The 26,705-nt window shown below is 40.6% G+C and overlaps 1 protein-coding gene across 1 annotated transcript in view; it reads left to right on the top strand.

The window, feature by feature from the left end:
* The first annotated feature begins 200 nt into the window (after nucleotides 1–200).
* ATF2 (activating transcription factor 2) overlaps nucleotides 201–26,705 on the top strand; it is a 76,386-nt gene continuing 49,881 nt past the window's right edge. Inside the window, exons 1-4 of the mRNA XM_056110222.1 lie at nucleotides 201–359; nucleotides 17,093–17,194; nucleotides 19,535–19,609; nucleotides 22,160–22,229. Of these exons, the coding sequence (XP_055966197.1) occupies nucleotides 19,578–19,609; nucleotides 22,160–22,229 (102 nt within the window). The 5' untranslated portion in view covers nucleotides 201–359; nucleotides 17,093–17,194; nucleotides 19,535–19,577. The remainder of the gene's footprint in view (nucleotides 360–17,092; nucleotides 17,195–19,534; nucleotides 19,610–22,159; nucleotides 22,230–26,705) is intronic.

Raw genomic sequence — 26,705 nt, 5'->3', positions numbered from 1 at the left:
AATCACCGGAGTCAGAGTGTTCCCCGGTTCCCGCCTCCTTCACCCCGCCCTCCCCCAAGTCCCGCCCCCCTCTTCCTTTAAGGGTGCGGAATCTCTTGACCCGGAGGCGCTCCTTCCGGAGGCGGGCAGGAGGGGGCGTGTGCATAGAGGGGCGGGGCCCAAGACGAAAGGGGGCATGCCGGGAGGAAGGGCGGGGACAAGGGTTGTCAGTCGGATCTCGCGAGAGAGGACGGAAGCCTGTGGGAGCCCATGGTCTTTAAAGTACGGTTCAGCCCTTTCCTCCAGGGGTAGTTTGTAAACACGGCTGAGCTTGGGCTCGCCCGGCGACTGCCAGGAGCATGAATTAGTGACCGGGAAAGGTGAGTAGTGATGAGGAGAGGGCCGCAGGACTGGAGACCGAGGGATACGGAGAAAGAAGGCTTCTTAACATGGCGACGTCGCACATCCTAGTCCCCACCCCCCCTCCCCGCTTCCCATCACCTCCGGCGCTGCTGCCTCGGTTCCTAGCTCGGGCCGGCTCTGCTGCCACCTTCAGTGCCCGGCGCGGCCTCGTCTGGGGCTGCCGGGGCGGCGGGGCCGGCCCGCTAGGTCAAGTCTGGCCCTCGTTGTTCCGGCCCCTCCCCGCTCGGCGCGCTTTCTTAACGGAGGAGAAAAGGAATAACGGGCGCCTCTTTGACCCCTCCCCCGGCTTGCCTTCCCCCTTCCTCGGAGGTGCCCCGAGGTTTCCGGGGCCCCCGGTCGGTCGGTCGGGTGGGGTGGGGTGGGGAGACCACCCCGGGGGGTCCAGGGATTGAGCAGGTTTCCCGGCTCGGGGGCTTGCGGGTGATGTGATGGCGAGGAGGCGCGGCCGAAAATAGGGTCAGAGTCCCTGGCTGCGGCGAAACCTGCGCTGCCGCACGGTCTGGGGGAACCCGGGAGCGGGAAGCCTCGGTCTCCTCTGTCCTTTCTGTCCCCTCGCACTCCGTCCACTCCCCCCGCCCCCCGCACCCCGCTTCCCTCCGCTGGGCGGGGCCGAGGTGTGGGTGCATTGATTCTGGCATCACCCTCCCCGCCCCCACACACATACACACCTTTTTTTTTAAATATTTTATTTTTTAAATTTTTACCTCCGCGGATGCACTGCAGAGCTGTAGGGAAATAGGCCGTACCTTCTTCCATTAATGTTCTGGGGAGCAGGGTCGTGTGTGTGTGTGTGTGTGTGTGTGTGTGTGTGTGTCTGTGTCTGTGTCTGGTCTCAGTTTCTTAGAACCGACGCTAGAATATGCTGGAGTGAAAGGGTTTATTACTCCTGATGGACTTTTTCAGGCCGATTGACCAGTCCTTAAATTATTATGTGAAAGTGATAATTTCTTAGGAACTTTAAAAAGAGGAAAGACAGTAGAAGTGCATTAAATTTAAGTGGATGTGTGTGTGTGTGTATAACACACACACACATACATATATATAAAGCCAGAGCAGACAGTTCTGAGCGCATATGTTGACCTACTTGGAGAAATTCATAACCATGGGCACTGTCAGTAGTGGCGTTTATAGTTGTGTCTTCAGTCCTAGAGGAAGATGAGACGTGTGTTGAAGTGTTAGGCCTGCGATTAAGGACCCTGAGTGAGACATTCTGTAGTAGTAATATCTCGTATTTAAATTTGGGACACTGGTTTGAGGACTCTTTTCTTCAGAACTGCAGGAACATTTCCTGTAAAGTGTATTGGTTATCAGTGCGCCTCCCTCCCCCGCAGCCCAAGAAACAAAAGTCTGGGAGGTGGCTGAATGGTAGAGCCCATTCCTTGCGTGTATGAGACTGAATTTGGTCCCACACTTGCAAAAAGAAACAACTAAGGACAATTAAGCAGTTAAGTAATAAAGAAGAGTCCTGGTCTTCAGATGTAAAGATCTTACAAGTTTTATGCTGATGTGTGTGCTTTCCTAAGACATTCAGTTTGCCACTGAGCCAATGCTATTGCCATTAAATTTAGTTATTTAAAACCCGATATTGTGGGGCTGGAGCAATAGCACAGGGGGTAGGGCCTTTGCTCTGCTCACAGTGGACCCTGGTTCGATTCCCAGCATCCCATATGGTCCCCCGAGCTCTGCCAGGAGTAATTCCTGAGTCCAGAGCCAGAAATAACCCCTGAGCATCGCCGGGTGTTACCCAAAAAGAAAAAAAAAAAGAACAAAAAAACCTGGTATTGTAATTTAAGCTTTTATTTGCAGGGGAAATGTGTTTAGAGGTACCAACCATCTAACCCAGGGTTTCACACTCAAGAGTTAGCTACTACTGAACTTAATCTTAGGCCCCAGGAGGCCCCAGGCGTTTTGTATTTTAATTATTAGTAAGGAAATTAAAGGAAAGTTCTGGTGCTTGTTTTGAGGTGCACAATGCTTTATGTAGCTTTGGTAACTTTTCCTGAAATCTACACCCCACCCCTTGCTGGGGATTAAATCCAGGATCTCACAGGTGGAAATCTCTGGCTGGAAATTTTTTTTTTTTTATTGAATCTCCAAGAGATACACAGTTACAAAGTTGTTCACAATTGGGTTTCAGTCATACAATGTTTCAGCACCTGTTCCCCCCCCCCCCCCCAGTGTACATGGAAATTGTTTTTAAAACAGTTCTCAAAAACTTTATTTCATATTTTACATAATATATTATCTGTTAGGTATGTAATTTAACAATTCCTACATTTTGTATTTTACTCAAAGTATTTGTCTCCTACTTTTATTTTTCTTTTGTATCCACTTTGAGGGACCTTAACAACCTCAGTGCTGGTCAAGCTTGTAACCTGACTGCCTTTACTATTTCCAGCTCTCTCTAAATTTCTGCCAATACTTCAAGTAAGCTGTTTCCTACTTTTAAAACAAGATAGTCGCAGAAATGATTATGGCATCTCTTTTACAAATAATTTGGAAGGTTGCTTTTTATTATTGGTACTCAGGATTTGGAATCTACATGGAAATCATATCAAAAATTATATGCTGTACATAGAACATTTAAAATGAACGTTAACTCAAGAAATCAGGGTGTTTATTTTTCAGTCTGCCCAAATTTTCTATTTTGGAAAAGTTAACAATAATTTGTTCCTTGATAGTAGATTAAATTGTAAATCATGTTAGACCAGGAAAATAGGCTTAATTACATATTATTTCCACTGATTTTTTTTTCACTTTTTCTTCCAGTATGAACATTGTCTGCAAGCTGGCATTTTTTTAAATTGATATTTATTATTATAATGTCCTTAGAAAAGATAAAGTAATTTAAGTTTCCCTATTTAGAGCTAAATGTTCACCAGGACTTCTCTTGTTTAAAACCGGATTAATAACAATATAATGGTACTCATAAATAAAAAAAAAGTTAGTTATACTATCCTGTAAAGCATATGATAAAATATATTATTATAATCAGCTGTTTTCTGTGTTTATCCATACAAGTACTCATTGAGGCTAAGAAATTATTTAAAATATGGTATTTTTTTTTGGTATAAGTTTTCTTAACGTAATCTTTATGACTGGGTAGTAATAGTAGTGATCTTCTTTTCATATCTCAGGAAAGGGAATCCCACAAAACATTTTGCTTTGTTTCTTAAACTTAAGGTTCAAAGCTGTTTTTTTGTTGTTGTTGTTGTTGTTGTTGTGTTGCTTTTTGAGTCACACCTGGTGAATGCACAGGGGTTTCTCCTGGCTCATTCACTCAGGAATTACTCCTGGCAATACTCAGGGGACCATATGGGATGCTGGGAATCGAACCTGGGTCGGCCGTGTGCAAGGCAAACACCCTACCTGCTCTGCTACCACTCCAGCCCTGTTCAAAAATTTTAGGAGTAAGGTATAGCTTCATAAAATATAAGGAAGTTTGTGGCTCTTTAGACCAACAGGAATGAAATCACTTTACTTATATTACATTACAATATATAATTATGTGCATATACTATATAATATATAGTTTCACTTAGTTTGAATAATCCTGAAACTGGTAAATCCCTTTTTGATTTTTGGATCAAATCAGCAGTGCTCAGGGCTTACCCCTGGCTGTGTCTTTAAGGGATCACCCCCGTTAGGCCTGGAGGACCATTTGGAGTGTCAGGATCCCTTCGAGGTTGGCCACATGCAAGGCAAGTGCCCTACCCGCTGCTCTCCAGCCCCTGCACTGTAATACTGTCCTCCTGTTGTTCATCAGTTTGCTTGAGCAGGCTCAGTAACGTCTCCATCGTGAGACTTGTTGTTACTGTGTTTGGCATATTGAATACATCACAGGGAGTATTCGATATGCCAAACACAGGCTTTGCCGTGCGGGCGAGATACTCTCGGTAGCCTGCTGGGCTCTCTGAGAGGGGCGGAGGAATCGAACCCTGCTCGGCCTGGCCTGCTGCACGCAAGGCCAATGCCCTACTGCTGTGCTATCGCTCCAGCCCCTCCAGGCCCTACATTAAAAAATATATTTAGTGATATTTTTATTTTTGGTATTTATCAGTGATTAAAGTTATGTTTTGCAGACTGGTAATGTGGCTCAAATGTTAGAGCCACATGTTCCTTGTTACCAGTGCTGGGTTAGATCCCTGGTACCAGTGGCCCCGAGCACTCCCAATAGAGTTGCCTGTGACTTCTGACTGGCAACCTTCTCATATTGGTTCCCACAGCAGTTAAAAACAGTTTTCAGGCACAAAAATAAAAGGGTGTAAATAAAATGGTAGGCCTCTTCACACACACACTTATATATTACATATTCTGTATCTTAATCAGACTGAACCTCTTTTTTCAGTTTAAATACCAAGGAATAAAAATTTTTCTTTAACAGTAGAAATAGCATGTCACCACAAACATTCTCAATAGTTTCGTAGGGAATGTCAGCTTGGGAACACTCACTAGCTGTCATAAAAAGCTAAAGTTTTGCCATTGCAATTTTATAGCTTTTCTCCTTTAGCTTCATAATTTTTCTCTCAAATGTTTGGTCGGGTATATTTTTTATTTATTGAACACTTGATAGGAGAGTTTTATAAGAGATTAACTCCGCCTTTTACCCTTCTAACAAATACCTATTTTTTTTAATTTGTATATGTAATTACAGTTTTTACTGACTTATAATACAGATTTTTATATTTTTCTTTATTTTATAGCGGCCACACCTGACAGTCTCTGGGCTATACCTAGGAGTGATGGAGGGCTGGCATTTGGTGCTCAGGGGAACTCGTATCTTGTATATGCTAGTCCAGTACTCTCCCTCTTGAGCAGCTTCCCAGCCTTATTTTATTCTTTTTTTTTCTAATTTTTATTAATGAAACACCATGAGGTACAGTTGTAGACTTACAAATGTTTGTGCTTGGGTTTCAGTTATACAGTGATCCAGTACCCATCCCTCCACCAGTGCCCATTTTCCACCACCATGGGTCCCAGTATCCGTCCGCATTCTTGACCAGCTCACTCATCCAGGACAAAGTTAGAGACACAAAAATGTCTGATGGCAAGGCTTGGGCTGAGTCTTTTATGAAATGAACTGTAAAGGACCCATATGGATTTCTTTTAGAGGTTGGGGGTGGGGCACGCCCAGTTGTGCTCCCTTCTCTATCTGAGCTCCATTTTCCCCTAACATGTATGGCTGGCCTCCAAGCCATGGAGCAAAGCTCCTGGCACTAATCTCAGCCACTCTTGGGTATTTGTCTCCTATTTTGTTACTTTATGTTTCCCAGATGAATGCAGTCTTTCTATGTCTGTCCCTCTCTTTCTGAGTCATTTCGCTTAACATGATATTTCCATGTAGTACCACTTGTATGTAAATTTCATGACTTCATCTTTTCTAACAGCTACATAGTACTCCATTGTGTAGATGTACCAAAGTTTCTTTAACCAGTCATCTGTTCTTGGGCACTCAGGTGTTTTCCAGATTCTGGCTCTTGTAAAGAGTGCTGCAATACTTTTTTGCCTCTTTGGGATATATTCCCAGGAGTAGTATTGCTGGGTCAAATGGGAGCTCGATTCTAATTTTCTGAGAATCGTCCATACTGTTTTCCAGAAGGGCTGAACCAGTTGGCATTCCCACCAGCAGTGAAGGAGGGTCCCTTTCTCGCCACATCTGTGCCAGCTTCGATTGCTTTTGTTCTTTTGGATGAGGCCCACAACTCTTCAGTTTTTGCCCATTTTAACACTGAATTTAGCATTGCTGTGCATATATCTTTTTTCTTAAAATTATAGGTTTTTTTTTTTCGTTTTAGATCTCACCTAACTCCTGGGCATATGCCTGACTTTGCTCAGGGATCATTTCTGGCATAGCTCAGTGGGCCCGCTGTGGTGCCAGGGATTGAATCTGGGTTTGCTGCATGCCAGGCAAGTGCCCTGCCTATTTTTCCAGCCCCAGTTTCTATAGAATTTCAATCAAATGAGATTGGGTCAAAAGATGTAAATGTCATTACGTTTATGAACCAAATTTTGCCTTCCAAAAGCATTGCGCTGAGCAATTTTATAGTGTTAATCAGAACCTGAATGCACCAATTTTGTCATAGTGTAAGCAACTCTGGAGTGGTGATTAACGACAGTAGGTTTACTTAATTGGGAATTGTTAGTGGAAAAAGTTACGTTATTTCTCGTTTTCATTTAACCATCTCAGTCCAGTTGTCTGTGAGTGATCTTTATCCTCTTAACGGTATTTTCTGTCACTTTGCTGACTTTGTTTCTTAAAAAGTCCTGAAATTTTTGATAGTCTGGTAACCCCAATCCTTCCAATATATTAGGCAATTTTACATAATTTGCATAATTTGCTTGCCTGGCAAGCTCCCCGTGTTGTATTTGATATGCCAAAACACAGTGACAACAAGTCTCACAATGGAGACGTTACTGGGCCCGCTCGAGCAAATCGATGAACAACGGGAGGACAGTGACAGTGACATACATAATTTGCACATTAGATCAATTATGATAAGTGATATGTGAGAGTTACTTTCTGAATGATAAAATTTAGGATTTCTGTCCTACCAAATTATGAGTTTCATAATGGTGTTTTGCGTTTTTTTTTTTTTTAACTTGCTTTTTACTTGGGTGGGATGGAAACACAACTGGTGGTGCTGAGAGCTCACTCTTAGCTCTGTGCTCAGGGATCATTCCTGGCTGTGCTTGGGGGACCAAATGCCATGGTAGGGATCAAATGCTTAGCTCCTGTACTCTCTTTCAGCCCCATAACTGTTTTCTTTTTTTTTGGACTTTTGAGTCACACCCGGCGATCCACAGGGGTTACTCCTGGCTCTTCACTCAGGAATTACTCCTGGCAGTGCTCAGGGGACCACACGGGATGCTGGGGATCAAATCTGGGTTAGCCATGTGCAAGGCAAATGCTGATACTACCTGCTGTACTATCACTCCAGCCCCAACATTTTTATTTAATTTTTTTGCCACTTCCTGTGGTGCTGGAGGTTACTCCTGGATCTGTACTCAGCAGTTACTCCTGGGTGTCAACAGTTGAACCTGGTTCAGCCACATGCAAGACAAGCAGCCTTCCCTTTGTACTATTGCTTCATCCCATCCACCCCCGCCATAACATTTTTAATGTTACTAAAATTCTTAATGACATTTCCATGTCAGTAACTCTTGAAATTAAAGTGTTTTATAGCAAAATTTACTGAGCTGCTGTTTCCTTAGTATCTTATTGCATGTCTGAATTTCATAATCAGTATTTTAGGGTAGTTGTTAGGAAACAGATTATCACTGGTTGGTTACCTTGGGCAAATTATATAACTTCTTGTTTCCCAGTTTCCTTATCTTTAAGTGTATTAAACTCATAATTTTATTGTAAATGTTCAAACTATATATATATATATACACACATATATATATTTAGTGCTTAGAAGTGTTGAGAACTTGGACTGGAGAGGTAACACAGTGGTAGGATGTTCGATCCCAGTACCACCTGTGGTCTCCTCAGCCCTGCCAGGAGTTCCCTTGGCACAGAGCCAGGAGTTCCCTGGGCACAGAGCCAGGACTAAGCCAGGGCTGCTGGGTGCGGACCTCTAAACCCCCCCAAAAACAAAACCAAAAGTGTCAAGAACTTGGTACGCATTTATGGTATGGTAACTGTGTTGTTAAAGTTCATTCAGAGGACCAGAAAACAGTAGTGGAGGTAAGTAAGGCATTTGCTTTTCAGGCAGCTGACAGTTGTATCCTTCACACCACGTATGGTCCACTTCTAGGAATCATTCTTGAACCGGTGTGCCACCAACACCCCCCCCCCCGAAATAAATAAAATAAAACGTATTCAGAAATAATTTAGCATATGACTTCCAGGCATGTGTATGTGATAGATGATTTGAAAGCGGTATAACAGCCATTTATTTACTTTGGCAATAAAGTTAGTTTTTCCTTAGGAGACTAACTTGAGACCTTAGAATTATGTCTGTATGAGAGAATATCTTGTTCCATATGCTCATCCTCAAGTCATTCTTTTTTCTATATAAAACACAATGTAGTATATAGCAAACCATATTTTGAGATAAGATTGTGATTCTGTGATCACTGTATCACTGTCATCCTGTTGTTTGTCGATTTACTTGAGCAGGCGCCAGTAGTGTTTCTATTTGTCCCAGCCCTGAGATTTTAGCAGCCTCTCCTTACTTGTCTTTCCCAAGGATAGGAGGCTCTTTCAGGGTCAGGGGAATGAGACCTGTTACAGTTACTAGTTTTGGCATATCGAATACACCACGGGGAGCTTGCCAGGCTCTGCCCATGCGGGCGGGATACTCTCGGTAGCTTGCTGGGCAATCTTAGAGGTATATATATGTATACACTTCTTTCTGTGATTTGTTGCCTACTGTCTGAACTCCATCAAACATGGTGTGGTAATTATGGAAAACGGGTAGGAAGTGTCTTATGGTGTGTCCGCGCGGTCTGGAAAGTGGCCTGGAGTGTGGCGGCAGTTGGGTAGTAGAGGTCGGCTGCCAGGGCTGGGTCCCTTGGGGCAGGGAGGGCTCTCGCCCATCCCACTCTGGGTTGCTCCGAGTGAAAACAGCCTGTTGCGGAGTCCCAATTCTGTGGTAAAATACATAATTTAAAAAAATATTTCACCAGTTCCCACTGGAAACATTTGGGTGAGACCTTTCACTTTCTCATTTTCATTATGAAAGAGATGTTAAAATACCATATTTCTACTGATTTTTTCCTTTTAAAAAATATTTTATTCTGAGGCCAGAAAGATCATGCAGCAGGTAGGCTGCTTCACTTGCACTTGCCTAACCTGGATTTGATCCCCAGTACCACATATGTTCCCCCCACCCACCAGGAATGACTCCTGAATGCAGAGCCAGGAGTAAACCCTGCGGACTGCCAGGTGTGGCTCCAACCCCCCCCCCCCCAATTTTTTTTTTATTCTAGGGGTTGGGGGGCTGGGTGCTTCCCAGCTTCCCAAGCAGTGCCTAAGGGCCTAGGGAGCACTCACTGTGATGCTCAGTCATCTGGACAGTTCAGTTGCTAGAGCCTGAGGGTGCTGCTCTGACCCTAGGGTCTTAGAGTTTTGTTGAGATGGAGCAATAGCACAGTGGTAGGGCGTTTGCCTTGCACGCAGCCAACATGGCCAACCCAAGTTCGATTCCTCCGCCCCTCTCAGAGAGCCCGGCAAGCTACCGAGAGTATCTCGCCCGCATGGCAGAGCCTGGTAAGCTCCCCGTGACGTATTCGATATGCCAGACACAGTAACAACAAAGTCTCCAATGGAGACGTTACTGGGCCCGCTCGAGCAAATCGACGAACAACGGGAGGGCCTTTACCTTTACCTTATTTTAACTAGTATAACTACACCATCGCTTCCCAACTGTGGTGTCTACTACCGTTTCTAAGGAATGTTTTAATGATAGTTGAAATATGGATGTTGATTTGAGGGCTAGCTTCTAATAGTCTTTCACCTCTTTGACTTATGTGAATATTGATAGACTTTGAGAGGAGGAGGAATATATAATCCATCTATGGCCTTATTATTTTCTGCCTTTTTCGGGGAAGGGGGCACATCTGGCAGTGCTCAGGTTTTCTTCCTGGCTCTGTGCTCAGGGATCACTCCTGGTGGGGCATGAGAGACCATATGGGGTGCCAGGGATTGAATCCAGGTAACTGTGCACAAGGCAAATACCCTACCATCTGTACTATTGCTCCAATCTACCTTTTGTGCCCTCTTAATATGAGGTACTACTATTGATACAGTGTTTCTTTTTGTTTTTGAGTCACACCCAGCGTTGCTCAGGATTTACTCCTGGCTCTACTCTTGGGGACTACTCCTGGCAGGGCTCAAGGGACCCTATGGGATGGATGCAAGGGATTGAACCCAAACTGGGTCAGCTGTGTGCAAAGTTTCCTACCCGCTTTACTATTGCTCCAAGCCCTTGTTGATTGTTGATGTATTCTTAATAGTAGTGATAACTGTGTGTGTGTATTTTTTTTTTACCCCCAGCTGTGTATATTTTTAACTCTTGACTGTGACTTAATTATTTTGGGTGGTGAGGGGTATTTAGGCCATACTGGCGGTGATTCGGGGCTTACTCGGAGATCTTTCCTGGCAGGAATCAGAGAACTGTGTATGGTGCCTGGAGGAATTGAACCCGAGCTGCCTATATGCAGAGCAAGCATCCTACTACTTGTTCTTTTTCTCTAGCCCACATGAAGTTTACTTTTATTTTTAAAAAGATAAATTTTTAATGATGAAAAATACACTACTTCGTGTGCTTCTACCTTAAGCAAAAATAAAGTTCTGAACATTATAAACCAGATTCATGGTTTCCAAATCTAAAAAATATTCATAGTAAAAATTTGGTATTTAAGCAGTGCTTACCTTCATAACCATTAGACTGTTAATTCTTTGTATTTCTAATATCCTATTACTAGTTTAAAATATAAAAATAGAACAGAAACCTGTTTAACTTATGTTACCTAGACATTTAATATACAAGATCAGGAAATGAAGTTCTAACTAGGAAATTTGGATATTTATATTTCTATTAAAGAAAACTTGAGATTTTGAAGATTTATCACTTAACATATTGAGACTGTACTTTCACAAACACAATATTGAAAAAGGGGCTAGAGAGAGATAGTAAGGCTCTTGCCTTGATAATTAAGGCTCTTGTCTTGCACAAAGCCCACCTACGTTGCTACAGGCATCACGTACGGTCCCCAAGCACGGCTAGGGGAGTGATCGCTGAGCACAGAGCCAGTAATAAGATCTGAGCACCACAAAAGCAATAAAAAATAAGGTTGCTTTTTATGTGTTCTACCAAGTTTGAGGAACTTCATCTCTTAGTATGCTCTTGGGATTATGATGATTTCCTTACATTGATGAAGTGAACATATATCAAATAACTGTAAGAGATACCTTAAGTCTATGGATTGAAAAATACCACATTGTTGCTGGCATGAACCACCGGTGGCTCGCATTTTAATGCCACATTTTAGACTGTATCACCGAATATATACAATAGTTTATTAAATTGGTTGGTCAAGAGAAAAACTGCTATATAGTTGAAAATTAATTTACTTATTGACAGTTTCAAAATTTTAATTTATATTCATTGAAAGTAGGCTTTGTTTAATGAAGCTGTCAGATAGCAAGAAACACAAATTGCAGCACTGGCATCGATGTGTTGATGAATAAAATCTTTCTAAAGATTAAACATGTAGTTTTCAGTTTCTGGTTTAAAAAATAAAAGATTGGGAATAATTAAGCATTAAGGAAGCAAACATTTAGTCAGAGTAAAATACAGTAAAACTTTTAATAAATTTCATAGCTATTTGAGGTTTCATGCACTAGATTATATATTTTATTTATATTTTCATTTTTTTCTGTTCCTCATCCCTCCCCTTTTTATTTTTGCTCTAATGGGAGTTATGCACATTTAGTTGTGGTTCTTGCAGTTTGGTTAGCACTCCCTTGGGGTTTCACATTTGGTTGTGGTGCTGGCACATACTTGGTTACCCTGTGTTGGAGATCCCAAACAGCAGAGCCTCTGGGATCACGCTTGGGCTTGTGGGGGTGGTTCTAGGGATTGAACCTGAAGCTTCTCTGGCCTCTCGCTGGTCTGGCAAGCACTCTGTCACTGAGCTGTCCCCGGGACCCTTCATGTATTTGTTTCAGCACCCCTGTAGCTGATGTGTTTTTTTTTTTGTTGTTGTTGTTGTTGTTGTTTACTGCATGGACTTACGATAGTCATACCACTGAAGATTTTCCTCATATAGAAACTCAAAGGTACTTTTAATCTTGGAAGGAAGTGAAGACCTTCTAATTAATTGGCACACGTTTTCAAACTCTCTGTGTTTATTGTTTTAATGATTGTGAGCCTAGGATCATTTCTTGTATTTTGTGGAGCTTGAACAAAAGGTTAATAATAGCACAGAGAAAACTCCATGGGTAAAGTGCCTCTGTCCTTGAAGCCTTGAGTCACAGTTTTGTCTTGGGCAGTTGAACATTTTTGTCCTTCAGTTATTTTTTATTCCTACATCACAGAATACCACGTATTGAGCATCCTAAAAGAACACTAAGTTACATCAATTTTTGTAGTTAAACTCTTGCCCGTGCTTGGAGAATCATGGGATGCCATGGATTGAACCCAGGTCAGCTTCATACAAGGCAAACACCCTATCCACTGTGCTGTCATTCTGACCATCGTTGTAATAAGATTCAGTATGGGTGAGGAAGTACATTTTTCTTTTGAAATTTTTAAGAATGAGGAAGGATGGCATGTGTGTGTACACATATATACATATTTATACACATACATGTATATCTCCGAATGTTACAAATACATAAGCGATAGTAAGGGTGGGGAAGTATGGTATATTATAGGTTCTGTAGATCATCTACTTATTTCTAGTTACAAAAAAGTAGTAAGCTTTTCCTTAAAAGAAGCAATTTACATAGTTAACTGTCTAGAAGAGGGAAACCTTTTTTACAAAGTCCATTGAGCCCCTTGTGCTTTGAATTGTTGCTTCATTTATAGTTCATTTGTATAGATATGAATCCTTTTCTGATCCAAAATCCTTTAAGGAACAGTCTGCCTAAAAAATAGAATTTTGTTGCCAACTTTAAATGTGAATCTTACTGTTTTTTGGTATTCATGTCAAATTATGGCTCTTAAGCCAGACTTATTCAGTGTAAAATGCAACACTATTTTCCCCAAAAATCTGCAGTAGGAATATTTCCCATATTCATAAATGGTATGATAATGGTAGCTCAGTTTTCAAATTAATGGTAAAGTCTTTCCCTTTTAGCATCTTTCTGTAGGAATCAGCAACCGTTTTCTCATGTGATAGGTAACTGAATTTCCCATCGTGTTCACTTCATTACTTACTTGTGTTCCGTTAGTTAAATTTTTTTAGAATGCTTATGTGAATTTATCCTCCCCATCTACAACTATTTGCATTGTTTTTCTGGTCTTCAAATGTTTCCCCCTTCTTTCATGTACAAATTGGCTTTGCATATTTATAGAAGTTATTATGAACATTTTCCTTACTCCTTGGCCACTGGTAGGACCTTCTGCTTTTAGTTTTGTTTGGGATCCAAACCTGGCAGTTTTCAGGGGGGGTTACTCCTGGCTCTGCACTCAGGAATCACTCCTAGTGGTGCCCAGGAGACCATATGGAATATCAGGGATTAAACCTTGGTTAGGCTCTATGAAAGGAAGACACCCTACCCTCTGTACTATCGTTCTGGCCTAGATCTTGTGCATTTGAAAGCTCTGTGTTGTAGGATGCTAAGGCTTTTCTACAAGATACCATTCCAACAACCACGCATAATAAACAAATATTTTCAAAATCCAATACTCAAATTTTTTAAGAATTTGAGATATTATATAAGACCCCAAACCATAAAAATAGATGGAAACATAGGTGATACACTCCAGGATCTCAACATCAGACATGTGTTTAGAGACTCCACTCCAAAGGCAAAGGAAACAGAAGCAGGAACAAATGGGAACAACAATTTTTATCACACAAAAACAGAAAAAATAAATAAATAAAACCTACTACAGAAAGGATAAGGCAGCCTTGTAAGCAAGTGGAAGATATCTGCACTTTATACACCTGACAAGAGGCTGATATAGAGAACTCATGCAAGTTGAACAAACAAACAAAAAAACCCCAAGCAGTCCCAATTTAAAAGGAAAAAAAAATGGGTAGAAGGCCTGAATAAACACTTCTCCAAAGAAGACATATGAATGGCCCATTATAGACTAAATAGGTGAACGTGATGAAAGAAACAACTTTATTATTCACCAGCTTTTATTACCTTCTCTTTTCTTACTATGGATGGTCCAATTTTTAGTTGAACACACAGCAGAATAAAGACTGTATTTCCTTACTTTCCTGCTGTCTATGGCATTCTTGTGACTGTAAGTTCTGGCCTGTGGTCTACGGATAAAAGTTTCCTTTGAAATTTATGAAGTTTCCTTAAAAGGGAAGCTGTTGCTGATTTCTCATTCTTGTTCCTGCATCTAATCAGGTGTGGTAACTCTTGAATCATTATTTAATTTGATTTTATCATACTTTTTTTATGTGACTGAAGAAAACTTATTCTCAGTCACCAAATAGTATCTAGTGAATAAGAAGCTTTATAAAGGTCACTTAACAACTGTTAGCAAAATGCTTCATTTTCTAGATCCACTCCAGTTTTAAGTATAATTTGAGTTCCCCCAAGCTATGAATGTAATAACCAGTTACTCGATTGATTTATTTTTGGGCCCCGCACATGTTTCCTGGGGACTACTCTTAGCACAGTGCTCCAAGGTTGCTTCTGGTAATGTTTGAAGGTCTGTTTGGTAATAGGATTGAGCCTGGAATTTCTGCATGCAAAGTATGTACTCCAACTCATTGAGCTGTCTTTCTGATCCAAAGTAATTATTTCATTTTTGGGTGTTTTTGGGGCAACATCTGGCAATGTTCAGGAGCTCTGGCAATGTTCAGGGGCTCTTTCTGGCCCTATACCCAGTAATAACCTCTGGTGATGTTTGGAGGACTATATGTGGTTCCAGAGATTGAGCCAGCTTCTGCTGCATGGAGGGCAAGAACCGTACCCCCCCCCCCCAATATTATCTCTTTGGCTCCTAAGTAACTTTTAAAACCAAAAACGGGTGGGGACCATATTTTGATGACAGTAAAAATAGAAAAACAGAGTCTGAATTCCTAATTATCGTGGTTCTGGACTCATTATTTTTTTTTTGAGAGAAAAATAAACTTTCAGTGTTATTCAAAACACTGTTACTATGTACAATAGTACAGTGGGCAGGGCATTTGTCTTGCATGTGGCCCTTCAGGGTTCTGTCCCAACTAGCCAAACGGTCCCCTGAGCCCACCAGGAATAATCCTTGAGCACAGAGACAGGAGTAAGCCCTGAGTATTGCTGGCTGTGACCCCAAAACAAAACCCCAAAACACTGTTGCTAATAATTTTCTGTCATTCTGTCATAGTTGAAACAAATTCTAGGCTGATTTGGGTATAGATGTGGGTATAAAGGAAGTCAACTACATTTTTTTAAAATTAGCAGCACATAAACAGGGACAAAACCTGTGGATGAGATAATATGGTGTAATAGAGATTCCAAACTTATTTGACCTACCACACTTGGTAGTAGGCCATCAGGGGGAAAAAGTTATTTTTAGAACCCCTAGTCCCCAAAATCTATCTCATTTTTTACTTATTATTAGTTGTGGGGCCACATCCAGTGATGCTCAATACTTATTCCTGGTTCTGTGCTCTGTGATCACTTCAGGTGGGTTGGGGGAACCATATGGGATGCCAGGGATTGAACCTGAGACTGCCTCGAGCAAGGCAGATACCTGTTGTACAATTGCTTTGGTCACTGAAAATTGTCTTCTTTAATAAACAGGCAGAATGGCTACAACCACCTCGGTGGGACCTGGTGCTAGGGTGAGAGAGGAAAAATATTCTCACTCACTTTGGAAAACACTGTTGTAACACGTACATAAGAAAGATTGTTAAATCCCATTGTAAGAAATTTTATACTCAAGCATCACCAATGTCAGCTATGATCTGACCACCTCCCCTTTATAATCTTAGTTTTCCTTTTTTGACAGAGTTCCTTTGCTTGCCTTTTCTGTTCTTGAAGTTCTTACACTATGAAAGTTTTAAGTGTCCCTGAAGTCTTGGGAGGCCATACCTTTTTCTAGCATTGAAGATTTTATAGGAAATTTTACATTTTAAATACTAGATTGGAAGGCAAAGTTAACTTTTTATTTCTTTTTATTTTAAAAAACATTTTCATCTTTGTATTTATTGATAGACATGGAGCATTTTTTAAAAAATTTAATTTCACTCTTTGCTTTTTGGGGTCATACCCAGCGATGCTCAGGGGTTACTCCTGCTCTGTGCTTAGGAATCACTCCTGCTTTGCTTGGGGGACCATATGGGATGATGGGTATTGAACCCGGGTCAGCTGTGGCTGCGTGCAAGGCAAATGCCCTACCCGCTGTGCTATCGCTCCAGCCCCAACATGGAGCATTTTAAAAAACTTTCAGTTATTTTAGTTTCTTCTACTCCCCTTCCTTTCATTGCTGATGATGGTGTTGTAGTGAACAGGATTGCACACATATGTGGCTGTGCTGCCTGCTTGGAATTGCACATCAGGTTGTGATATTGGCATTATTTAACCACAGTGCTCGCCAAGCTTCCACTCCTTTGGTTGTGGTGCTTTCATGCACCTTACTCTTAGGTAAGGCCCACAAGTTACAGCTGTGATGCTTGCTGGGGCCTGCGGTGGTTCTTGCACTTGTCCTCACCAGAGATCATGCTTCCAGAGCTCAGGAGCTCTGTGCTCTAAAATTATTCCTGGCGATGTTCAGGGAACCACACACAGTGACGGGGATTGAACTTAAGGCCAGCACTTTAACCCCCATAGTGTCTCTCCATCCCCTTCAAAAAATTGACTTTCATTGAGTTAACAAATATTTATATTGACTATTTTGTTAGGTTACAATTTTATGTTTCTTTTAAGTATATCACATGCATTTTAAAGTATATTGGAAAAAATGTGTGCTTGAACTGCATGAACCTATTTTGTGTTTGAACTGAATGAAACTATTTAGATCTTAGTAATGAGTTTGCTCTTACCTGCGTGTCTCCTGTGCTGTAGGGACACGTAGATGGAGACTTGAGGATCACTGCTTACTTGATGAGAGCTGAAGGAGTTCCTGGCAGCAGAGTAAATAAAGCTCATGGCCCACCACCTAGAAAGGTAACTGATTTTAAGCTTTTAATGCGAAAGTATTTAGAATTTGTTTCTCAGATTTAACTGATTTAAGCAGGTATTTCCAAACATTTCAGTCCATAGAATACTAGTGACCAAAACTAGTATTGATACTGTTTCGTAAAATAAAATATGTGAAGTGCAGCAGACTTGGAAATGTCCTTTTGGAGATATAGGGATTCTGTTTAACCCAGATACTCTAAAACTTATTTTACTAAGGAATCTATTATAGTAAAAGGTTCCAGTATCAAACTTCCAATTCTTTTAGACTTTTATAAGAATAGCAACAGGAATTTTTTTTAATAGAAAATCATGAAGTATTTTCTATTAAGTATTACTCTGGTTATTTGAGCTAAATAAAATATTAAATTTATTGAAGTATACCAATCTAGTTTAGTACCTTAATTATTTCATGCAACTCAGAAACGTTAATTAGATGTTGATTAAGTGATTCAGTCATACACTTATTGAATTGTGTAATGTGTTGACATTGATGATATAAAGTACATTGGTTTCTGGTCTGTCCATATGTATGACGTCTGAAAATTCAGGACAATAATTAATTTAATAAATATGACTGGCAAGCAGGCTCTTCTAAATATAGTAGTCTAATTGGTAGATTAATTGGTAGTCTAATTAGTGGTAATTAATGGTAGTCACATGGTAGTCAAAATATAGCACAGCGGGTAGGGCGTTTGCCTTGCACGCAGCCAACATGGCCGACCCGAGTTCGATTCCTCCGCCCCTCTCGGAGAGCCCGGCAAGCTACCGAGAGTATTCGATATGCCAGACACAGTAACAACAAAGTCTCCAATGGAGACGTTACTGGGCCCGCTCAAGCAAATCGATGATCAACGGGAGGGCCTTTACTTTACTTTACTTGTTAGATATATCAAACAGAATACACCAGCAAGCCTATATTATTATATTTAAATCTGGGACTTCATATTTAAAGATAAAGTATTTGAGGTATAGTACAGAGATAGTACAGGATAAAGTATTAAAGTATTTGGTAAAGTATTAAAGTATTTGGTACTGGAGAGATAGTACAGGAGAGATAGTACTGGATAGTACATTTGCTTTGCATGTGGCTGAACCAGGTTTGATTCCCGTCACTGCACAACCAGGAGTGATTCTTTTTTTTTTTTTTTATGTTTTTTTTGGGTCACACCCGGTGTTGCACAGGGGTTACTCCTGGCTCATGCACTCAGGAATTACTCCTGGCGGTGCTAGGAGGACCATATGGGATGCTGGGAATCGAACCGGGTCGGTTGCATGCAAGGTAAATGCTCTAGCTGCTGTGCTATTGCTCCAGCCCCCCAGGAGTGATTCTTGAGCAGAGATCCAGAGTAATCCCTAAGTACCATTGGTATGAACTCCTGACAACGTAATGTTTGTTTAAAGGGTAGGCACTCTAGCTCTCAGCCATCGATGGACCCTCAAAGGTTTTTGTTTACTTTTGGTGAGGGATACTTTCCAGGCAGTGATCAGGTGGCTCACAAACCACTCCCAGTAATACTTGCTCACCAGGGCCAGACAGTTCAGTGAAAGGGCTGAGGATGTATACTGTGAGGGCCCTACATTGCTAGGGCCATGCCAGTAGTTTTGAGGGTTACTAGGGCTACACCCAGTGGTGCTCAGCAGTGTTAGGAATTGAACTGGTGGCCCTGAGCCAACAAAGCATGTGTCCCTGGCCCCTGTTCACTCTCCCCAATCTCTCAGCCCTTCAGCTGTTTTTTTTTTATTATTGTTGTTGTTGTTGTTATTATTATTATTATTATTATTTTGGTTTTATTCTTTTCGGGGGCTAGAGCAATAGCACAGCAGGTAGGGTGTTTGCCTTGCACGTGGCCAACCCAGCCGACCTGGTTTGATTCCTCCGCCCCTTTCGGAGAGCCCAGCAAGCTACTGAGAATATCTCGTCCGCACGGCAAAGCCTGGCAAGCTCCCTGTGAAGTATTCGATATGCCAAACACAGTAACAACAAGTCTCACGATGGAGGCGTTACTGGGCCCACTCGAGCAAATTGATGAACAATGGGAGGACAGTGCTACAGTGCTATTCTTTTTGGGGGGATGGGGGGAGTGTGAGGGGGCACAACCAGCAAAGCTCAGAGATTATACTGGCTCTGCACTCAAGAATTATTCCTGGTAGTGCTCAAGGACCCTATGGGATGCAAGGGATCGTACTTGGGTTGACCACATGCAAGGTAAGTGCTTGCCTGCTGAACTACCTCAGCTAATTTTATTTTATGTGGTTTTGGGCCTCCGCTCCCCCCAACTCCACCCCAGTCCATTTTTAATGTTGCAAAACCACTTTGTTTTTCAGTAACCTTGCCATGAAAAAGAGGACGTGATAAGTTGTTCAACCTATGAAATTCAAGTTACATGTGAATTCTGCCAGGTACGTATGCAATGCAATATTTGTATATTTAGACCTTTTTTTTTTGGACCTTTGGCTGAGAGAGTGGAGGCTCAGGGCTTACTCCTGGCTCTTTGCTCAGGGATTACTCTTGGCAGGGCTTCAGGGACCATATGGGGTACCAGGGATCTAACCCTCGTTGACTGCATACAAGGCAAGCTATATTATCATTCCAACTAAGTTTTAGACATTTTTAACATTTTAGATTATAAAAGTTTTTCTAAGTTGTGACTAGATAAACAACTTAGTGGGTTTTTTGCCACAAATGAAAAACTAGCACATAGTTGATACTCTTAAAGTATTTTTATATTGAAGAGCATAAAAATATACTTAAAACTGTGCATATTTCAGGGCTTAATATCTCCTTAAAAATGTTCCAAATAATACTCATCCAATGAGATCTTAAGAAAGCATTTAGAGAACGAATAATTGCAGTAAAAATGCTATATTCTTGTAAAGTCATTTCACTGAATACATTAGTGGTGCTGAAAATCCTCCCAAAAAGTGCACTCTAGCATTTCCCAAATTGTTTGGCCTGTAATAATCCTTTTTTTGTTGTTGTTCTGTAATAACCCTTTTTACTTCTGTCGGAATTGTTTTAGAAATCCTTGCTTTGAAAACGTAAATTAGTTTCGCAAAAAAGAATAATATTGTAGAATTATTGATATGCCAGACACAGTAACAACAAAGTCTCCAATGGAGACGTTACTGGGCCTGCTCGAGCAAATCGACGATCAGCGGGAGGGCCTTTACCTTTTACCTTTATTGAGTCAGATACTATTGTTAAAAACCAAAATCCTGGAATTTGATAGAATAAGAAACTTTTTTGGGGTGGAGCAATAGTACAGAGGGTATGGTGTTTGCCTTGCACACGACCAACCCAGGTTCAAGTCCCAGCATCCCATATGGTCCCCTGAGCACCACCAGGAATAATTCCTGAGTGCAAAGCCAGGAGTAACCCCTGTGCATTGCCGGGTGTGACCCCCCTCCCCAAAAAAGAATAAGAAACTTTTAAGTCAGAATTAAAAGGTAGGAAAATTGAATAGGGAGATAGTACAGATGTCCGGAACATGTGCTTTTTATGTTGGAGTCCTGGGTTTATGCCCCATTACCACATGGTGCATCATTGGGAGCCACCTAAGCTGAGAGTAGTTCCCAAGCACCTCTGGTATGGCCCAAAAGCTTTAAAAAAGGTAAGGAAATAATCATGACTTTTTTCTTCAATACTGTTGTTCAGCCTTTTGAAATCAGATACCTGTATTGTATTTGGTTAACATGTCTTTTCTGTTTTTGGTTTGGGGGCCACACATGACAATACCCAGAAGCTACTCTGGCTCTGTGCTCAGGGATAGCTCCTGGTGGGGCTTAGGAGACCATTTCTGGTGGCAAGAATTGAAGCAGTATAGCCTTTCCTTGCAAGGCAAGCACCTTACCTCCCGTACTGTCTATCTGGCTCTGGCTGTTGTGTTTATTATGTTTTGAAACTAATACAGTAAAACAGTTTTTCTCTCTTTCGCCAGGGTTGGCTATAGAGAAATATGATAAGATTTAAATTTGATTCTTTTTTTTCCCTTTCCAAAATACTTGATGTGTTTGCTATTGCATCACATCAGGGTGCATGCAATGCCTATTTTTTCCACTTTTACTGGCAATAATAGAAGACACTGACATGTGAGTTAGTTTCAGGTGCTGTCTTTTCAAATAGGTGCATGATATCTTATATAGTTTTTCCTTTTTAATTAGAATACGTAGAATTTACTCTTTGCGACTTTCAAGTGTACCATACAGCAGTGTTAACTATACTAGGTCATCATGTTATACATTATATCCCAAATATTTGCAACTAAAGTGTGTGCCTTTTGACTAACCACCTTCATCTAATTCCTCATTTGTTTCTGCTCTTATGTTGTTGAACAATTTAGGCCGAAACACCATACTCTACCCCTTCTTAGAGTATGAGATTTTCATATTAAATTTTTTCTGAAATTTTAGGCACTATGGGTTTATAACATAGTTTATGATAAGGTTTCATGCATAAAATATTCCAGTGCCATACCCTCTACAGAGTTTCCTCTTCTTTGTCCCACTGACCCTTTCTACCCCCAGTAAGATTTCTGTTGCTTTGGTGCACTTCTTATTCATGTTACTTCATTAATATAAAGTATTCATATTACTTCTTAATGGTATGAATTTTACATGTTACTTATCATATGAATTTACATATTGCATGGAATTTAGGATTAAAATAGTTAAAATTTTATATTTGAGGCCTGAGAGATGGTATGACAAGTAGGGTACTTGCCCTGCATGTAGCCAACTCAGGTTTGAGTAATGTCACCACTTGGTCCCCTGAACACAGAAGTAGGAGTACACACTGACTGCAGCCACATGTGTCCAAAATAATTGAAAAAAAATTATTTCTTACTCCAATGCAAAATGTAATAACACCCAAATAATATTTATTTTAACTTAGTTACTTAAAAATATGTAATGTGAAGCACCTGTTCATCTCCTAATTTTTTTTTTGAATAGGCAATACAAGGACCTGTGGAATATGAGTGATGACAAACCCTTTCTATGCACTGCGCCTGGATGTGGCCAGGTAATATATGTGTTAACTTATGTCATTTTATTTATTCCCATTTATTAAATCATTGATGATAGTACATGTTTTCATTAAAGGTTTATTTTGGAAATAGAATGAAAGCAGCCTATATAATTTTGGGCAAGAAATGCTTCTTTTTCCTCAGTAAATTGTCTGGGTTTACAGAAATACAATGTTAGGTGCTGGAGATGTAGTTCACATGGTAGAACAGAAAGGTCCAGGGTTCATTCGTAGCATTCGTGGCATTAATCACACCTGGGTTAATCCTGGTGGATACTGCCTACAACTGCTGTGATCTCCACAAGTAATAAAAAGAAAAAAAAATCCAAAATATGAGGTTGAGCTTGGGATGCAGCTGAACATTGAGTGTATGCGGTCCTGGGTCTGATCCCCACACAACCAGAAAAAAAAAATGCAATGCTTGTTTCGGAAAGTAGAAAACCTGGAAAAATTCAGGCTTTAGAGGGGCTGAAGAACTGGCTCAGAGGGTTGGCTTTTATCATATTTGGCTGTGATTCATTCAAAAATCGTCTAATTGGAAATTATATAAAAGTAATTTAACCTTTTGTGGTTTTAAGAAATTAAGGAGGGACTGGAGTGATAGTAGTGTGTTTGCCTTGCATGCAGCTGACCTGGGTTCAATTCCCAGCATTCCATATGGTCCCCCAAGCACTACCAGGAGTAATTCCTGAGTGCAGAGCCAGGAGTAACCCCTGGGCATCATCAGGTGTGACACAAAAAGGAAAAAAAAAAAGAAATTAAGTGATATTCAACCTTCAGAATATCATGAATATTATTATTCCTAAGTTTTAACATCTTTAGTCCAGAGAATATGTGGAAACATTTTCAAAAAAAAAATCCTAGTGTTATTCAGAAAATATTTGAGTTTTTAATAGGCCATTTAGTTATTAATCTACTGCCTTTTTACTAATCTAATTTGGGGCTGGAGCAATAGCATAATGGGTAGGGCATTTGCCTTGCACGTGGCCTACCCGGGTTTGATTCCCAGCATCCCATATGGTCCCCCGAGCACCGCCAGGAGTGATTCCTGAGTGCAAAGCCAGGAGTAACCCCTGAGCATCGCCGGGTGTGACCCAAAAAGCAAAAATAAATAAAATAAAATAACTATGAGCACTGAGGAATGAAGTAATTTAATTTGTAGTGGTGTTAATATGTACTAAATACATAAACTAAATCATAAATATGCACTACTTTTTTGATTTTAATTTGCTTGGCCATGTTTGAAGCAATTTGTACCTTAATTGTATAAAGCCTTTAATATAAAATGACCACAAAAGATACCATAAAAAGATACTGAACATACACATCACTCCCAAAGTATCTTCATGTCTTTATGTTCCTGGTCGCTCCCACTCCTCCAAGTCCTTGTTGACTACTGATTTATCACCATAAATTAGCTTGTAATCTCTAGAAGTTTGTATAAATAAAATCAGGCAGAATATTTTTGTCTTATTTCTTTTATTTCTGTATAATTTGATTTCTTCATATTTTATAATTAGTCATTTTTATTGTTGAGTAGTGTTTCTTTATAGTTTTATCTTTTTGGGGACATTAGACTTATTTCCAGTTTTCAGTTATAAAAAAATAAACTGAATCTGCATATTCAAGTCTTTGTAGACATGCTCTTTTCCTTGGGTAAATAGTTAGGGAGGTAACCTTGGTATTGTAGCACTGTAGCACTGTCTCCCATTGTTCATCGATGTGCTCAGGTGGCACCAATAACGTCTTCATTGTGAGATTTGTTATGTTTTTGGCATATCAAATACACCACAGGGAGCTTGCCAGGCTCTGCCGTGCGGGCGGTAAACTCTCGATAGCTTGCAGGGCTCTCCGAAAGGGATGGAGGAATCGAACCTGGATTGGCCACATGTAAGGCAAATGCCCTACCTGCTTGCTATCGCTCCAGCCCATCTTGGCATTGTATGGTGGGTTTACTTGACCATCTTTATGTGTACCACTTTATATTCCTGTCAGTAGTTATCATTGTTGACATTTGATGTCTTTTGATTAATTTTAGACGTTTCTATTATGGTTTAACTTTTCTTGCTATATGAGCACCTCTTTGGGTGCTTTAATTTGGATGCCAGATATTTTACTTGTTTTCAAAAACTGGATTGTCTTATAATTTGAGGGATGGTCTCCAGAGGACCACTTTTGGCAGTACAGGTTGGCCTAGCAATGTGGTGCTTTCCCCCAAGTTTTGTTCAGGTGCTCAGTCCAAGTGGTGCTTGAGGATCAGAGGTCATATCCAGCAGTGATATGGGAGAGTCATGTTGTGCCTGGAATTGAATTGGAGTTTGGGGATAGGGGACTGGGGACAGGGAGCTCATATATACCTGTTCTTCACCTCTTTAAGCTATCTCCTTGGCCTCTGTTTTTTGTTTGTTTTATCATGTCTGTTATCTCTGTGCCAACTTGTAAGTGTATTTGAAGGAGCTAAAGGCTTAACAATAGTTGTAGTAACAAAAATTATGTTTCATGGCTAGAGAGAGAATTCAAAGGACTGGAATACAAGCTTTACTCAGGTTTGATCCTTTGTACATTTGTTCCCAGAATAGTGCCAGGAGTAAGTAACCCCTAGAACTCAGACTAGCCCCTGAGATTGGTCTCCAAACAAAAGCAATTAAATAAAATTCTCTTTGTAAAATTATCTAGCTTTAGGCTAGTCACGGTGCTAACTTTTATGTGTTGTTATACCATTTAATCTTCAACATCCCTGATATTAGTGATCCCCCAAGCAGCACTCAGAGTAACTACCAGCTCTGCAGGTGTGGCTCAAAAACAGAAAAAAACAAGGAAAAGTACCAACCATTGAAATGTTGGGCTGGAGAGATAGTTCAGTGGGTAGGGCACATACCTTGCACACAAGCGACCCAGGCTGGATTCCCGGCACCCTGTATGATCCCCAGAGTAGAGGCAGGAGTAGAACAGCTGGACGTGTCTGTCGATCCCCCAATAGACACCTCCACTGCACTCCCTGCAAAAAAAAAAAAAAGTGCTGTTGTTGCAATTGTATAAATGATCAGTCAAACTGAAGCTTATTGTGTAGTTTTTGAGTCATTGAACTAAATACTGGAGATAACTTGAAACTCGTGTACTTTTATGCTACATATAATAAAACGCATCTCTAAATAGAATGATCAGATGTCAAGGTATATTTGATTCCAAATCTTTTCGTATGTGTATTTTTTTCAATGTAGGGAGGTTTTTTATCTTCTTTTACTTACAAAAGTATCACAGAAAATTGTAGACAAGTTTAAAAGTACTAAATTTCAGGAGCAGGACTGATAAGGGTTAAGACACTTTGCATGCAGCTGACCCAGTTTGATCCTTGGCACCACATACGATTCCCTTCCCCTGAGCACCATCAGAAGTGATCCCTGGGCATATTGTAGCTGGGTGTGACTCCCAAAACAAATCCCAGTAAAGGACAAATTTCAATAAAATCCAGAGAGGAGGGAGATCATGTGATACATACTACTTCTGTATTCTGTTTGTATGCAAATGATACAGTTCATGAGTATTTTGTGTGTTGACTGAAAACATGAGTTTACTCTTGCTTTATAGTTTTCTGTTGCTATCCTTCATTTTAAACTTTCTTTTTTTCTTTTTGGGTTACACCCAGTGATGCACGGGGATTACTCCTGGCTCATGCACTCAGGAATTACTCCTGACAGTGCTGGGGGTGGAGGGTGGGGACAACACCATATGGGATTCTGGGAATCGAACCCGGGTTGGCTGTGTGAAAGGCAAATTCCCTACCTGCTGTGCTATCGCTCCAGCCCTGTGATTGTGAACTTTTAAAGTTGTAATGTTCTGATGAATATCATTCTGCATAACTTCCATATGCATATCTGGTTTCTTTGAATATGTGTTTAGGAATAGAATGAAGCACCAGATAAAAATGTATATATACATTTCAAAGTTTAAGTAACATTCTTGGGCTAGAGAGATAGTACAGTGGGTAAGGCACTTATCTTGCATGCAGCTGATCCAGGCTTGATTCCCGACACCCTGCTTGTTTTCCCAACCCTGCCAGTGGTGATTCCTGAGTGAACTGCCAGGAGTTACCCCTGAGTCCTGAGTGTGTCCCCAAAACCAAAAGAAATAATTTTTTTATACTTTGTTATTTTTAAATGCTACACTATTTTTTTTACTCTAATAGTTCCTCTAAACACTATTTTCATCATTAATCCTTGAATCAGAATTACAGTCTTTTGGCCCATATCAGTTTAACACTGAAATTCTCATATATCTTTGCTTTCAGTGTCTCATTGAAAATTGTTTCTTTGGTATATTGTTTGTTAATAAGCTGTTTTATAAAGGAGATAAAGATGCCTTTTGTAGTCTAAAGTTTCAGTGGTATGTTTATACCAGCAATTTATTCATGTGTAATAGAGTCCTTCAACTACTGAAAGAAATAGAAATGGTAAATAGTAAAATGGCCTGACT

This window comes from Sorex fumeus, unplaced genomic scaffold (assembly GCF_029834395.1).
Source record: "Sorex fumeus unplaced genomic scaffold, SorFum_2.1 ptg000009l, whole genome shotgun sequence".
NCBI classification, from domain to species: domain Eukaryota; kingdom Metazoa; phylum Chordata; class Mammalia; order Eulipotyphla; family Soricidae; genus Sorex; species Sorex fumeus.
Note: the sequence above shows the minus strand (reverse complement) of the source record. Positions and strands in the feature narration are given on the sequence as shown.